This window comes from Poecile atricapillus, chromosome 4 (assembly GCF_030490865.1).
Source record: "Poecile atricapillus isolate bPoeAtr1 chromosome 4, bPoeAtr1.hap1, whole genome shotgun sequence".
Lineage (NCBI taxonomy): Eukaryota > Metazoa > Chordata > Aves > Passeriformes > Paridae > Poecile > Poecile atricapillus.
In genome coordinates, this window is record NC_081252.1 from 31,335,336 (window position 1) to 31,351,069 (window position 15,734).

The 15,734-nt window shown below is 40.4% G+C and overlaps 1 protein-coding gene across 2 annotated transcripts in view; it reads left to right on the top strand.

Annotated features, from left to right (window-relative positions):
* CSGALNACT1 (chondroitin sulfate N-acetylgalactosaminyltransferase 1) overlaps positions 1-15,734 on the top strand; it is a 41,241-nt gene that overhangs the window by 23,249 nt on the left and 2,258 nt on the right. For both annotated transcript variants that reach the window (XM_058837987.1, XM_058837988.1), the window contains 6 exons: positions 2,062-2,318; positions 3,902-4,815; positions 11,033-11,249; positions 12,423-12,524; positions 13,316-13,494; positions 13,845-13,939. In XM_058837987.1, coding sequence (XP_058693970.1) covers positions 4,182-4,815; positions 11,033-11,249; positions 12,423-12,524; positions 13,316-13,494; positions 13,845-13,939 — 1,227 coding nt within the window. In that variant the 5' untranslated portion in view covers positions 2,062-2,318; positions 3,902-4,181. The remainder of the gene's footprint in view (positions 1-2,061; positions 2,319-3,901; positions 4,816-11,032; positions 11,250-12,422; positions 12,525-13,315; positions 13,495-13,844; positions 13,940-15,734) is intronic.

Here is a 15,734-nt window from a genome sequence, read left to right on the forward strand (position 1 = left end):
GTTCCTAACATTTAAAGCAGAGTAATTTGTCTGCAGTGCTATGCACAGTCCTTGTAATTAAGAAGTTCAAGGCAAATTACAAGTGGCTACAGAATGCCTTTCTCTATTATCATAAGGCACTTAAAGTCTGGGTGGAACATCTGTTTCCTCCTCCCCACAGCTCATTTCAGAGATTATTATGATTCTAGTGAAATCTCACAGTGACATGTGCTGCTATTCAATGAAGATGTTTCAAACACCTACACAAAAGCTAATTGCAGCTTCTGCCACTTACTGCCTCTACTGAAAAAAAAAAAGAAAATAAAAGGAATTTCAAAGTTTTGTGAGCTAAAAATGGGAGTTGCCAGTCTGAGTTACACCTACAATAAGAAGCTGTGGCAGAAAGTACTTAAAAACATGGAATTATCTGGCATTGCTCATGTCACATGTGCTGAGAGATCGCTGCCTGTGCAAATATGACTGAGTTTTTGCCATTCATTTCTATCCTCAGCATGAGGAGTGCAGAAATTGTGGAGTTCAGAGGGGAGATACATATACAGAGATACTTTGGCTTGAGGCCCTTTCTCCTGCACAGATTCTCAGTGTGGTTTTTGAGAGTCAAAAATTCAGACTTGAAATACATTGGCATTTCTGTGCAAAGATGAATTTCCTGTATCTCTACAGTCAAATAAAAATTCAGATGCTGGTGAGAAAAAATAATGGATGCATACCATCTGAAATTTCAAACCACTTCAAACAACTTGTCATTTTTTGCCACTCCCTGTGATTGGGTGCAGCACCCTCCACTGTGCAGAAATGTTTACAGAGTGCTTAGAGTGATGACAGAATCTGCTTCTGTGTTTAGAGCATTTTTTTGGACCCAGGCTCCTTGAAAACAAGTGAAAAACACCTCTGTGAGCCGGGCTGACCTCTGGCTGGGCTAACAGGTTGAACTGAGGTTGAAGATGTTTTCACAAGTGAAGGCTTTTTTAGAATTAATGTCTCTTTCCTCAGCCACCAGACTAATCACTGTGTATTTGTTAACAGCTTCTCTTTGCTAAAAGACTAATACTGATGCAGCTGACTGCTGTGAAATACAGAGGCGTTTTTGTCAGTTCCTGGAAAAAAACCTGACATTTCAGTTTGTCTTCTCTTCATCTCAGTTGGTGTGAAACTGTGTTGGTCTGGTGAAATCAACAGAATGGTTGTTAGGCGGAGTTACCATCCTTGCCTGGTCCTTGCCTATGCAGCTGAGATGCCTTAGCTGTGACCACCTTTGGTGTTGATTTAAAGTAATCTGCTTTTTTTGGAATTGATCTGGATTTGGACTGCTTTCACAAGCATGCCCATGAGATAGTAGTACAGTAACAGCTGTATATTTAAGTGTCAGTCACTATAAGGCAATGCCACTGAAGCTACCAGTACAATTTAATAAGACAGATCCAGAGGGGAAGAATTGAAAGCTTCTTGTCAGGTTGCCTCCACTCATGATGATAAAATCCCTGTGAAGAAGGTTAAAATCCACATGGTCTCAATTCTTTACTATGAAAACGGTGTTTCAAAGAACAAAGTAACTCTGATAATTTACTCTCCAGAAATATTTATAAAGATGCATCTTAGATGGGGGAGATTTCAAACCAGAAAACTATATAGAAAAGAGATAGTACCCTGAAGAGAGAGATACTATATTTCAGTAAAGATAGCTATCTATTTACACATACATTCTAAGGTCCATGTTTGAAGAGCTCTTTGCCCAAAACTGAAATCTGTTGCTGCTTATAGAAATGGTATGCTTACAGAAATGGTATGTTTATCTAAGCCATTGAGATGTAATTTCAGTTTATACCATGTTAGTACAACTAATCCTTTCACTGATGTTCAGCTTCTGCCAATTCAGTCAATGGAGTAATTGTGTGAAGGGAAGCATACAAGCACAGCAGTGTTTTATGTACTACATCTCACCACTTCCTGACCCTGTCTCTCTGCACACTACCTTCTTAGAGTCTTCTAGCCAGATCTGTTGTACAGTTAGAAATGCCCAGATTAATTTTCCCTGCTTTGACAAGCTCCTTTACATTGCAGGAAGCCAACATTTTTAGTGCATCCATAGGAAGCATCTCCACTACAGCCTTTCACCACACGAGAGACAGACTGAAGATGTAGGCAGCTGACAAATGTGAAAGCAATGAAGAGGTGTTCTGAGGTTGACAGCGCTTTTCATAGTACACGCATTTTCTGGGAAAGGCATAAGAACGGAGATAAACAGGCAATGATTTTGGCAAGCTGAGAAGAAGCTGTAGCAGACCAAGATGTTCCAAAGAGAAGATCACATCAAAAAGGTAAGTGTGCCATCTTCATCCTGTCCTTTTCTCCTGCTGCTTGAAAATTTTCTAGAAAATCAGCAATTCTTCCTTTGAAAATGCTGACATTTTCTGGAGAATCCTATAAATGCTATAAAAGTAATTTCACATTACTTTGAAAAAAATACAGTACTATTTTTATGGCTCATTCTAGCCCCCTCAATTCCTGCTTGAAGTTGGGTTTTTTTCCCAGAAGCTCTGAAAACTGATAAATAATAACAATCCAAGCATCAGAAATATCTCTGTGTAACTGCTGCATATGGAGAAATAGTCAATCAAGACAGAGTGGGGGGAAAGTCATAGAGCAGTTTATAAAAAGTCCTACATAAGACTTTGATTTGAGACTAGAAATAACTGACAATAACTCTGAAAGTCTTATTCTTAGTCAAACTGTTTTTACTTAAGGGTGTGTCAGCAAGGATGTATGCCTAAAAGGACTGCGACTCTGTCAAAAGAGTGTCATGATGTCATGCATGCATACAAGGGGAGAGCATTAAGGGGTTAATTTGATTGTGTTTGTGTCTAACAATGTGTAATCTAGGATGTTACTCAACCTTGACCTAAGTATACAGTCAGCTGACGAAATGATGAAGTTCCTTGTACCAGCACGGGTTTGGGCCAAACCCACGGGATTCTGAAATTCCCTCTGGTAGTGCTCTCAGCACAATTGTTTTGATGTAGCATATAGCTAGATCAATATTCAGCTTCAATCATCTAAGTTTTTTCCCTTTTCTATATAAACTTGAAGAAGTTTAATTAAAAATTATAATGTTCCCAGTTCCACCTTCTCTATAGTCTATAGTCCTGGGCAGACTGGAAAACAGAGTAGTACTGTACATTTTTGAATGGCTTTTTGTAATGTTATGAGAAACAGAAGAGGGTCTTGAAATGTTAAACTACTGTGCAATGATGACAGTTTCAAAATTGTAACAAAGCTTCTGCTGATTTTGAGTAAAATCAGTCTGAGTGCTCCTGGAAAATATCCTCTTCCTCATTATTTGTTTTTTATGGGAGCATCTCATAGGATATGTCAAACAATGACAGTTGCAGTAATTGGCCTTTGATAACAGTTCTTAGTTTTCTGGTTATCAGATTTCTGTCCAGATCAGGCTTCATATATTTGAATGGACCATGCCACTTGGTGTTTTGGAAAAAACATGCCTGGAAGCTAAAATATATGTGGTAGGTGTGGGACTGAGTGCCTTCCTTTCAAAACTTGAGTGAACACTCCAAGATTTGAGAACATCTGAAGGGCTGTCAATGCTTAGATAAACTGAGTACTTCAGCATCTGATCACTAGACCCCTCCAGTAATTCTGAAGCATAGGAGTCCTTGAGGCCTGGACTAGTTTTCCATTGGCAATGGGCCAAGCCATGTTATTAACAAAGAAAGGGATGCATACAGGATTTTCCGTATAAGGATCTTGACACCTCTACGGTATTAGCCGAAGCACTTCACAGCTTTAAGATCTGCTAGGGAAGCTGAGAAACTAGGTAAATTACACTAATGAATGACCAAATTCTAACCTGTCTGTCTTTGTGATTTATCTTTCATGTTCTCAGGCTCCATCTGCCACGATCTGATCACATTGCAGCAACATAGGTGTTGCCATGAGGATCAGGAGGTGTCCTGTCTGCGTCATAACTTGTCTTCTGGTCCTGCTGGGTATACACCATAGGGAGCTCCATACAGAGGCAGAGCACACATTTCAAGACAGCTGACAAACCAGTTCCTGCACATACATGCATCTGTGTAAGACTACTGCAAGATCAGAGGCCTCTGTGGCACTGCATGTATATAAGAACTGTTGCATGTGTGGAGTTAGACTCTGCTTTTTGAGATATGATGGTCCGACGAGGATTTATTCTATTTCTTCCCCGACTTGTAGGCCTGCTGGTGGTGGCCTGTTGCTCAATGTCTATCGTTTATATGTTGGCTTGCACACCCAAGGGTGACAACCAGCAGCTTGCCTTGCCCAGGGTGCACAGTCCGACTGTGAAGGAGGGATATGAAGCCATTCTGCAAGAGCGAGAAGAGCAACACCGTAATTATGTCATCAGCTTGAAGAAACAAATTTCCCAGTTGAAGACTGAGCTCCAGGGCAGGACTGAGCAGCTTAAGGACATGCAGAACCAGTACCCAGACTCCTTGGACATTCAGCTTGACCACAGTAAACCAGAGAAGGCCCAGGCCAACCTGCTGGCTTTCCTCCGTTCCCAAGTAGACAAAGCAGAGGTGCACAGCGGTGTTAAGCTGTCCACAGAGTATGCAGCGGTGCCCTTTGAGAGCTTCACCCTCCAGAAGGTGTACCAGCTGGAGACAGGGCTGACACGGCACCCAGAGGAGAAACCCGTAAGGAAGGACAAGCGAGATGAGTTGATAGAGGTGATCGAGTTAGCAGTGGGGAGCTTGAACAAGCCAGATGGGGTCAGCAAAGCAAAACCCCATGTATACACAGCCTCCGACTTTGTTGAAGGTTCGTATGCAGAGAGCAGGTTAGAAGGTCCACACAGTGCTGGGGTAGAGTTCTGGTGTGACTGAGTAGCTGAGGGAGATGGGAGCTGTGTCAGAGCACAGATGTCTGGGATGGTGCTAATGCTGTGACCTAGCAATGCTGTCTCAGGCACAACTGCAAAGTGGCAGCCTTCCTGGGGAACAGGACTTTGTGACAACAAAGCCTGCCAGTCTCCTGTAGTGACACCAATGTGCGCTCACAGCTCTCTAGTCACGCACTTGCCTCAAAATTGACAAAGCAAGGAGTGACTGACCAGACTGCAATCCCAGATCTACTTCCACTGTTAACATTGGCAACTGCAGTTCAAATCCATGCTGTCATTCTCCTCCTTTCTGTTTGTTGCTTAGTTTATCTTTTCAAAATATGTTTCTACTGTTTTTATAGGTACTGAACAAGTATGTATGACTGTTTGGCACCAGCTCTTCCGTGCAAGAGCATGAGGAGACAGGAGATGTTTCCTGCCACACATTACTTAATATCAATTAAGCTGTTAGCCTGCCTTTATGCACAATCAAGAATCTTTGAGTGGGTACCAGTGCTGCGCCTCGGGAACAAGTGCAGCAAGATGTGAGGAAGAGATGAACCCTAGTGCTTGCTCTGTGGAGGTTCTTCATGGTTCTTCAATGGTCTTGTTGGCTTTCTTATACCATGGTGATATACTCCAGAGGAAGGAAGCCTTTCACATAACTCAGAGCTCAAGAAATTGGAGGCCTGTGTGCAGCTCAGTCTGAGCTCAAAGAACCTTCCTTGTGTCCTCTTGTCTGGAGCAAGTCCTTGCTTCTATAGGTGCAAGGGAACAAATTCTAATTCTCACTCATCTGTGCAAACTGGTTTGTTTGCAAACGTAGTGATCCATGTATTGGGGCTGGAAACAAAGAGACTTGGAAGAAAATTTCCCTGCCAAATCCCTTTGGAGGTCTCTTATCACCTTGTCACTCTTTTCCCCCAACTTCATTCTCCCAAGAATGGCAAAAACTGCCAATCAAAGGACAAATCCGTTGCTCTGCGTAACTTCAGTATGTGTAGGGAGGACTGAGTTATCTGTTCCAGTTCTGCATTTCAGGTAGAGCTTGGACTCTAAACTTGTTTTGGAAACAGTGCTCTGCAGGTGCTACTGCCTACACAGTAGGTGAGTAATAAACAGGACTCTGTGTCAGCTTCTGGCAACTTAGTAAAAGTCTAGCAACATAACAACCATAAATAAGTCCATTAATCCAGCCACCAAGCCAGCTGTTTTCATTCTCTGGAACTACCATGGGCATCTAGAAATTTCTGGGAGTGCCTAGATTTGCACTGAAAGTAATAGCACTTACCCTCTAAGTGTTTTCCAGCTGCTTTAGCAATAGCAGTGAACAAAAGCTGTGTGCCTCTCTTATGTTAAATATGGGGCTACCCCTCTCTTCTTAAGGCTGATCAGGTGGAGAGATGTACTGAAATGAAAATCAGGTAATCAGGATCAGAGATAGGATTTAAAATCTGAGCTGCTGCTCAGTTTGTGGGATTTGTGTCCTTGTTTCTGCTCTATTTAGAGATGCCTTTGACACCATCTTTACTCAAGTGTGTTACTGATCTTGAGTCTTGCTAGAACATAGTTATGCACAGTAATCTTGGTTTTTTGGGTCTCCTGTGTGGATTTTTCTGTTCTTGTGGATTACATCTGGCACCTGCTATCACTTTTTCAGTACTAGTTCATTGCTAGCATATGCCAACAGGCAGGGTGGTGGTGTGTGGCAATAAACTCAGCTGGGGTCTGTATCTCTTCCTTTTTTTAATTTTGTGCATTTATCCTTGTCTTTGCAGAGGGAAATGTTTCTTCAAACACTTCTTGCATTTAAGGAGAAATGTTTTGTCTCTGTGGCTGTGGTATCTTAAAATTAAGTGTTGCATCCTTTGCAGTTTCTAGACAGAATTACTTGTGTACGGAAATTAGACTATGACCCTAGTACCCTACATCCAAGTTAAACTCCTTCTCAGCAGATTTGCTGTTACATGAAATTTGGATAGGATTCACAGTTCTTCTTCCAGAGTAATAGCTGACACGTAGTGGAATTTTCCATTTTTCTCCTTTAATCAAAACCAAGAGAGCCACACCTTCTCCCTGGAGCTGGAGATGTATCCATCTGGCTGCTGCTCTGCTTAGCTTCCCTCTTGACAGAGGCACTTGGGCTGTTCAGCTGTTATAATGCTCCCCTCTCCCCCTTATTCTTCCCACTTATGTACCAAGTTCACTAGCTTTCTGCCAAGGGGAGCCAGTAAGAAACAGCATGGGAAAAAAAATCAGAAATTCCTGTGTATTATAAGCAGGCAAAGGACTGCTTTGTGTCCAGTAGAAAGCCAGTTTTTGCAGGAAGCAGCATAACAGGTCTGGTCATTAATTTATGTAAATAGCAGCAGGGCTGAATAGATCTGGGGGTCATTCATTTTCTCAGAAATGGAGATAATAATTTGGAGACTCTGACAAGCCTCAGTAGTGTGTTCCGTAAGTGATTGGGATCACTGCCTGATTATATTCTTTCCTAATATGAACAGTTCCAAAAAATCCCTGAATTGCTTAAGAAATGCCCTGCCATAACACCTTTAAATATACTGGATCATAGGTTTTCCTGCTTGAAGTATGTGTCTGTCTAATGACTGGAATTTTAATCAAGGTCTCAGAGGCAAATGAAAAAGGGGTAGTTTTGTTTTCTCAAATGGGCAGCTACCGGTGGTGTTTTATCTGATGGAATTTTGTTATGGAAGTTTATTGGGAGAAAGGAATGATGCTTTTCATCAAAGGATAAGATGCTGTATTTTACTGCATGTAAAGTGGGAAGACCATTGTAGTACTGAATTAAAATGAAGACAAAAAATTCTGATAAATCCTCATAGAGACCTCCTATATCATCTAACAGAAGGGAACTAATGAACATGAGTCCAGTGGGTGTTCCTAGTGACACTAGAAGACTTGAAGCCTGTAGTCTGTGGAACTGAGGCTAGAATTGTCATCTACTCAATGTATCTTGTTAAGAATGCATGGCTGTTTGCTAGTTAAACATTTCATGTAGATCCACGTCGGTGACATTTGTTAGCCTGCCCTACTGAGTAGATATCAGGCATTTTCCATTTCTTTAAAGAGCCCTGGGAATTGCTGCTCTGAAGACTGGAGACTTACTGCTCTTTCGGCAATTCTTCAGCCCAGGCCATTTTTGCTTCTCACTTTTTCTTTTCCTTCATCTTAGGGCCATTTTATCTGCTGACACAGAGCTCCTGTTTACTTTTTTACATTGGGTTTAACTTTTCTCCTTGCCTCTGAAAGAAATGGTGCATATTCTGAAAAATATCTGCTGTAATGGAAGCAATAGATGATCAATTAATCTTCTTTTATCCCTATTGAATATCTAGCCTCTCCAAGGCTTTCATTTCAGAAGCAATCTTTTAATGAAAAGGTTTTTTTGCTTACTTTTTTGAGACTGTTTTTTCCTCTCCTCATACTTCATATCTTGGAATTGAGGCTGTTTGACACATCTTCCTGAATCACGTAGAAAATCCTGGTGGCACAAATAAAGTAGAACCTTTGGAAGTGGAAAAAATTTGTAAAAGGCAGGATGTTCTGCTGGATGAGTCGCCAGAGTGACTCAAGACATTCAGACTCATTTCCAAGGCTCACTGCCTGCCCTTGGGCAAATCACTTTGTTCTCTGCTTCTAAAAAGAAGATACTTTAAATGGAAAGAATATGCTTAAAAATGGAAAACAAATGGTTTAAATATGCATCAAGAGTAGCCACATTTAATTAGAGGCATTAAACTTGCATATTCTCTTAAGTATAAAATGTTAGGATTATAAATTCTTGGATTACCATTTTGCACAAGGAAACCTTGCCTTCACCCAAGCTACTTGTTTTCAGCGGTAGTAGAAGTACTAAATAAGAACAAAACTACAGAATTAGAAGCAGCATCTATGTGCATAGCCCTAGGAGGGCCCCCAGCTGGGTCACAACTTGCATTCTTCTTTAAGGTACTTCTTATTTGGCAAGGCTTCCTTTATTGTGCAGTACATCTCTCCAGGGAAGTGGTATTTGTGGGGTCATTGTTTCTTGGCTGGAGTAGGTAGAAGAGAATGTAAAAGCAAAAGCTGAGATGCTGTGTGGTAGATACTATTAGATTTGTTAATTTAATTTAGATCTTTTTTATTATGAAAAATGTCATTTCACTGTCTCAAACATGTGAAACAGTCCTATCAATTTATCTGTAAAGAGAATGAAAATCATATTTAATTTAGAATTTTGTTTAGCTGAATGTCAAAAGGTTGCCTTAACCTTTCAAACACAAACTTCCTTGGTAAAACCTATGTTCAAAAACTGCCTGAGCAAATGAGTGCACCCAACAATGAACCTGGATCATCAGCAGGCTTTCTGTAAGAATAAATGGGTGAGCAGAATTCAAAGGCCCAGATTTCTATTCTCTGGCCACCAGGAGGAGGAAATCAAGGGACTATCAGGTCACTATTCAGATGAGCTCCAGTTCAGTAACAGATGTAGTTCATGGTCTGCAGCTTGGGCTGACTCTATGAAAAAAGCTAGGAGGAGTCAAGGGCATAACTTTGAAAGATTAGCGGTAAAATAATTATGGAGCTGCTATCTCCCTAGATTAATTTGCTATGCTAGAAGGAGAATTGGAGCATTTGTTGAATCAGCTTATATTAAAAATAAAACATGAAGTGAATAACAGATCAGTAAATCTGCATATATTATTAGCCAGCTGAAGTGTTCATTAAGAATAAAACACTTGGAGAATGATAGTGAAGATAAGACAGTTCACAGAACTCTCTCCAGATAAAATCACACCTCATTAGTCTTTTGATTATACCAATGTAAAAGCTGCAATACAAGACAAAGAGATTATGTCACTTTGGTCTTTGAAGAAAATTTTGACCCAGACCTTCACAAGAAATACAGACAGAGCTGACAGTCTATGGTCAGATGCCCAGCAATGTTACACATCAGGGAATAGCCAAGATTATATAAAAAAAAAAAGAAAAGAAAAAGAAAAAAAGGCACCTTATTTTGGCCTTGATTTTCATAACCAGAAGAAGCTCTGCTTCCTAGCCAGAAGGAGAGGGGGAAAAAAAAAGAAAATAAAAACAAGTTAAGGGGAGGAGATTTTTCAGGACATTTGTGCTTGTCTCTAACTTCTGCAAGAGATGGAAGGCATTACAATTATACTCTTGTACTGATTAAGTTGTTAAGATGTTTACAGTGGCTTAATGAGTAGTTAGAATTAGCATTAATTTTTCTTTCTTAAACCTAATGGATTTTCCAGTGAAAAAGCTTTATGTCAGTATACACTTTAGAGACTGAAGTATCATTTAGAGTGGGTAAAATCTTTAGGCTTTTTGCCAACTTGATCTCATTTAGGATGTTATAGTATTTCAGTGGGGCATGATCAAGGCTTTTATAGTTCATGCTGGCCCTCAGCATGAACCAGATCAATTTCACCCATCAAGTATGTTAAACATTCCTTCGATATAGAAAATAAACACATGATTGTATTAATTTGGTATCCTGGTCTAGCCTCTGACAAACTGTAGTGTCACCCTTTCTGACTATTACTTGAGCAGGAGTGGGCATTCATGAAGGAAGCAGCAGCCTCTTGAGGGCTGAGTAACTGGAGAGTTTTGTCCTGACTGGCAGTAGGTGAAGTTGATGACCGGGGCCTGGTTGAATAGTTCTATCAGGGGACTTTCCAGAGAACCTCCCAGTGCTCATCAGGAAATTGCATTTCTGGGAGATGGCCTAATCCCTCCTGTTGCAGAAAGGCAGGCTGCCTTTGCAGTCCCTCTGCATCTCATTACCATGGATGCCAGCAGTGCACAATTGGAACAGTCTGAAAAATAAGGACAGTATGTCTGCTGGGTTATACTGAGGGTGAGCAGTTTGTAACCTTCAGAGGTTTGTGATTCAACCAAGCCTTGGAATGTGCCTGCAAGAATACCAAACAGATCCTGCAACCAGGGCTGTGTCCCTGCTACAGTGATGGCCTCTTCCCAATTATGGTGGACTGTGTATTGGTTTAAAAGTGAATATCCCATTGCCTCTGCTGTGTTTTCAGCTTAGGTGTAGCAATGTAAGACTTTCTCCTTTTTTTCCCCCCAGGAGTCCAACTTTAATCTAAAAATCTCTTCATTTTTGTTTTCATGTAGGGATCTACCGCACAGAAAAGAATAAAGGCACATTGTATGAGCTGACTTTCAAAGGAGATGTAAAACATCAGTTCAAGAAGATTGTTTTATTCCGGCCATTTGGTCCTGTAATGAAAGTGAAAAATGAAAATATCAATATGGCTGACACACTTATTAATGTCATTGTGCCATTGGCCAAGAGAGCCAGCAAATTTCGACAATTCATGCAGAACTTCAGGTGGGTTTCCTTCAATGCTGCCTTTACTTTTTCTTAGTTGGAAAGATGCAGTTAAAGGAGTTATTAAGACCTCACTCACTGCTACTTTTACATAACAGTTCATTGTGCCACTAAGTGATTTTTGAGATTACAGACTGAAAGGCATTTGGTTGTTTAATGCATTGTGATTAGGAGAAAAGGCAATTATATTCCCGTCATCAGGGTTTCTGATTTGCATGTACCTGATTTAAGAGTCTCAATCTGTTTGCTGGGCACATACAATTGTGGCAACATGAGAATTTCATGCAGTGGTTGCAAAAGAGCATTTCTGAGGAAAAGGGGAATCAGTGTTCCCAGACACTTTGCTAGGCTCCATTAGATAAAATATTAAGGCAACAGAAGGCAAGAAGGAAATGTGTTTGAATTTTCAACATAGTTACTCTTAAACTATTATTTTTCAGCATAGACATGATGTTCAGAGGGAGAACTTAACTGAGATGTAGCTTTAAATAGCTACCCAGAAAAGACTATGTTATCAAAAGATACTGACTCTTACAATGGGATGTTTTGTCTAATTACTGCCATCTAAAAATAGGCTCCTTGTCTAAATTAACCTTCTGATTATCTTGTTTTAGACTGGGAGAAATCGCCCTCTGGTCATGCTGATCTCTCTGCTGATTATAGATAAACTCTTGTTAGCTAAACTTAGTGCAAGTGAGGCATGGTTCTAGCATTTGTTCAGATTGGTCTTACCCTTGAGCCACAAATTTGATCTCTGCTTAATACTTACATTTTAGTAAATGCCAAAGATCTGAACTCTGAAATATCTGTTACAAAAACTCAAGGCAATGAGGTAGGGTATTATAAAAATCTCCCTCCTCATATTCTCCTGGGTGCTGAAGTTATTGCCTGCCTGATCATTCTTCCTGGGGCTTGATGGCCTCTTTTAACAATGTCCTATTAATATAATAAATGCTGCTTAGAAAGCTTGTACCTAATCTGCTTGAAAGATAGACTTCTGTCCCTTTTAAGGGAAGAAAGTGAGCTGCTTTGTCAGGACAAGAATGTCTGTCAATGAATCATGTCCCCAGGAAGGCCTCCGAGGTTCACCCTACTCTGCCTTCCCCAGCTGCTGTAGGTTATTGAAGGAAGCTAACTTCTGCGACAAGTCACCAATCTGTCTCTTTTCCCCAGGGAAATGGGCATTCAGCAGGATGGGAGAATTCACCTCACTGTAGTTTACTTTGGAAAGGAACAAATGAATGAAGTCAAATCAATACTTGAAAATACCTCTAAGTAAGTACCTGAACATCTGGCGTGTGCTGTTCATATACAGGGATCCTATGTGGAGATCTGAAAACTCAAAACTCATAGTTCTTCCAAAAGGTTCTAAAATGCATTGCAGAAAATAGCTTTCTTTTCATATCAAATAAAAATGGTGTTACGCAGAGTCTGATAGTGGTCTTTAGAACTGCAGAGCAGATTTTAACTCAATTTACCTCAGTGCAACTGCTTTTTTTTCTATTTTCCTCCCCCACACACTGGTAACTCTTCAGTTCTTTGCAAATGACTTTAACTGTTAGGACTGAAAGCTGACTTCCAGAGGCAGTGGAAGACAATTTCAGTAGAGCACAAAGGAACTGGGTATTTTTGGCCAGGTCTGCTCTGTTGAGTTTGGTTACATAGCTGTGTTTGTCAAGATCATGTGGCACTGCAGCCTATTGCTTGTCTTTTCTGTATAGGAAGATGACCCTTGTGTAGATACAGTAATGTAACCACAGGTAATTGAAATTTTCATACCGAAGATATTTTTGTTAATCTAAACCTTGCTGGGATTTTTGTGAGATCTGCCCAAAGAAAGTCTGTGACAGGAATGCTAGTGTGTGAGTATGCAGGCCAAACTCTGAATGTAGATAGACGTGGTGGAAATCTCCTCAATAGTCAAACAGGACATCTCTTCCCTCCAGCTGCTCTCAGAACCGTGATACTACAGATTTCTGCATTAATTCTTTCATATGGGATTCCCACCCCCGACATGTATTAAGAGCTGGATGGACAGGGTAAATTGCTGAATATTTTCCTTCTAGGTCAGCCAACTTCAAGAACTTTACCTTCATCCAGTTGAATGAAGAGTTTTCCAGGGGCAAAGGATTAGATGTTGGTGCTCGATTTTGGAAAGGAAACAATGTTGTTCTCTTTTTTTGCGATGTGGACATATATTTCACAGCCGAATTCTTGAACTCCTGTAGACTGAACACACAGCCAGGTACTGGTTCTCATGAAGTGCACTGTCTATCAATAGGTTCTACCTATTTTGTAGAATCCCTTACCAGAGTATTCTTGCTTTTGAATTGGTAATGAAGCTACTATAAATCAGTAACAGTTCCTGCTCCCAGTGTGATAGAATCTCTTGCCTTCAGCACCTGTGCTTTCTGAAATAGGAACATTTTATTAATTATATCCTTATATTCACATTCTCATGGAAAGAACACAGGCTCGGTGCAAAACCTGTGTGACTTTGGATTTAGTCAGGCCTGGACTGTACCTTGTAAGAGACAAGTGTGTTTTATACAGCTTTTTTTTTTTTTTTTTTAAATAACCCATTGTCATTTCCAGGGAAGAAGGTATTTTATCCTGTTCTCTTCAGCCAGTATAACCCCAGCATAATTTATGGTCACCATGATTCCATCCCATCTTTAGAACAGCAGCTGGTAAGTATATGCTTCTCTGAATGCCTGCTTTTATTCAAACAAAGCATTTTTTAAAGGTACATTTGCTCTTGGATAGCATTTCCCTGTTCCTTGTGTTTAGTGACCATCACACAGACAAAATTAACTATAACACTCACCTTACTGTGAGTTCTGCAGGTATGTTTCACTGGGAAGTATATTTATGCCATTTATTTTAAACCTTTTTGAAGTTTTTACATGGAAATGAAGAATTTTAAAAATGTCTGCTTCTCTGCTAAAAGGAATTTCCTAACTTGTGAACAATTCCTCCATGGTGTGCTATCCTGGGGTGACAGTCTTTGACTTGCTTTGATTTATTTCTTCCTATCACTGAATATTATTTGCATTGAAGACCTGACATTTGTAAAAATCATAACTGTCCTCAGATCAGTCAGTAAAAAGAGAATTCCAGGGGTTGTCACAGTTATTCCCCCACTTACTTGAACACCCTACAGTGAGTAGCCTTCACATGACTTCACTCATGACTGAATGGCCTGTGGGCAGACAGTGTGTTTCTGAAGTGTCTCAGAGTCAAATCACATGCTTGGAGCTGTCACTTTTTTCTGATACAACACAGCACAACTCCACTGATTGTCATCTCACCTGCTTATTTTTGATGTGAGAACAAAGCAGTAAAAACATTGCCATAAGGCATATGATTAAGATATATATGAGTCTCCTGGATGAGGAGGGAGATGTTGCGAGGAAGAAAGAGCACACAGATGGGAGGTTCACATGAATGTTTGTGACCAAGCCATTGCTTGGCACTGCTGCAGACACTGTTCTCCATTCTCTTGTGGGCTGGTGTTGCACTGTTGTTGAGCCTAAAGAACTGACAGAAAGGAATCTTGCTTCTCTCCAGAGTCAGTGGATCACAGTCCTCTGCCCACTAGTGCTGCTAAGTGGCTGAATTCTCAAATTGAAACATAAGCCAGCTATGCAGCTTCATTCAGTCGCTCTGGGCCAGGTCCTAACCTGCACATCTGCCTCTCTTATTGCCAGGCACCACACTTACTAGGACTCATCCTGTCCCAGGCTGGACACTGTCCCCAGAGTACCCCAGCTTCTGTTGTTGTTTTGGGTAGGTAGGAATTAGGGGTGGTGTGAGCCCAGGGACTCAATTGAAAAAGTCAGTTGAAAAAGATCACTTGGGGTCTGAGTCCAGTCTTCTGTCATCACTACCCCCACCTCGTGCAGTTGCTCTATAAAAATGAAGAATGAGAATCTGAAAAGTCCATCCAAAATATTTTGAAGTATGTTTTTGTCTACTGCTGTCTGTGTTATATATAGCCAGAAAGCCTTTTACTGAAGAGTCTGGAAAATCCCTTTTACTTTTTTTTTTTTTTTTTCTTCTCAGAAGAACCTTGTTCTGATCATACCATGAGATTCACATAAGCTTTTCTCTCTCTGCTCAGAGCCTGTCAGGGATCCTCAAGCTTGTAAGAATTGCACTTAGGGAATGAAATAGAGTTTAGCTTTCAAGCTAGCATAAATTCCACAAAGTACATTGTCAGGATTGTGGAAATATTTATAGCTAATATTTGAATCATAAAATGTGATGCTTATGTCAGAAAAGCTTCTTGATTTAAAGAAGTGCAGCCAATCACATTTTTATGTATATTTTTATATTTTTAGCCCACATTAGTTGCCAGTCATCAGACCAGATCTATGCCAAAAGAACAAGACAGTGTTAGCTCTCTATCCTGGAACTTGGGCTATTGAGGAGAAAAAACAAGAAACCTTCAAAAATCTTCAATAGAATTTGATTTGTGCAGCA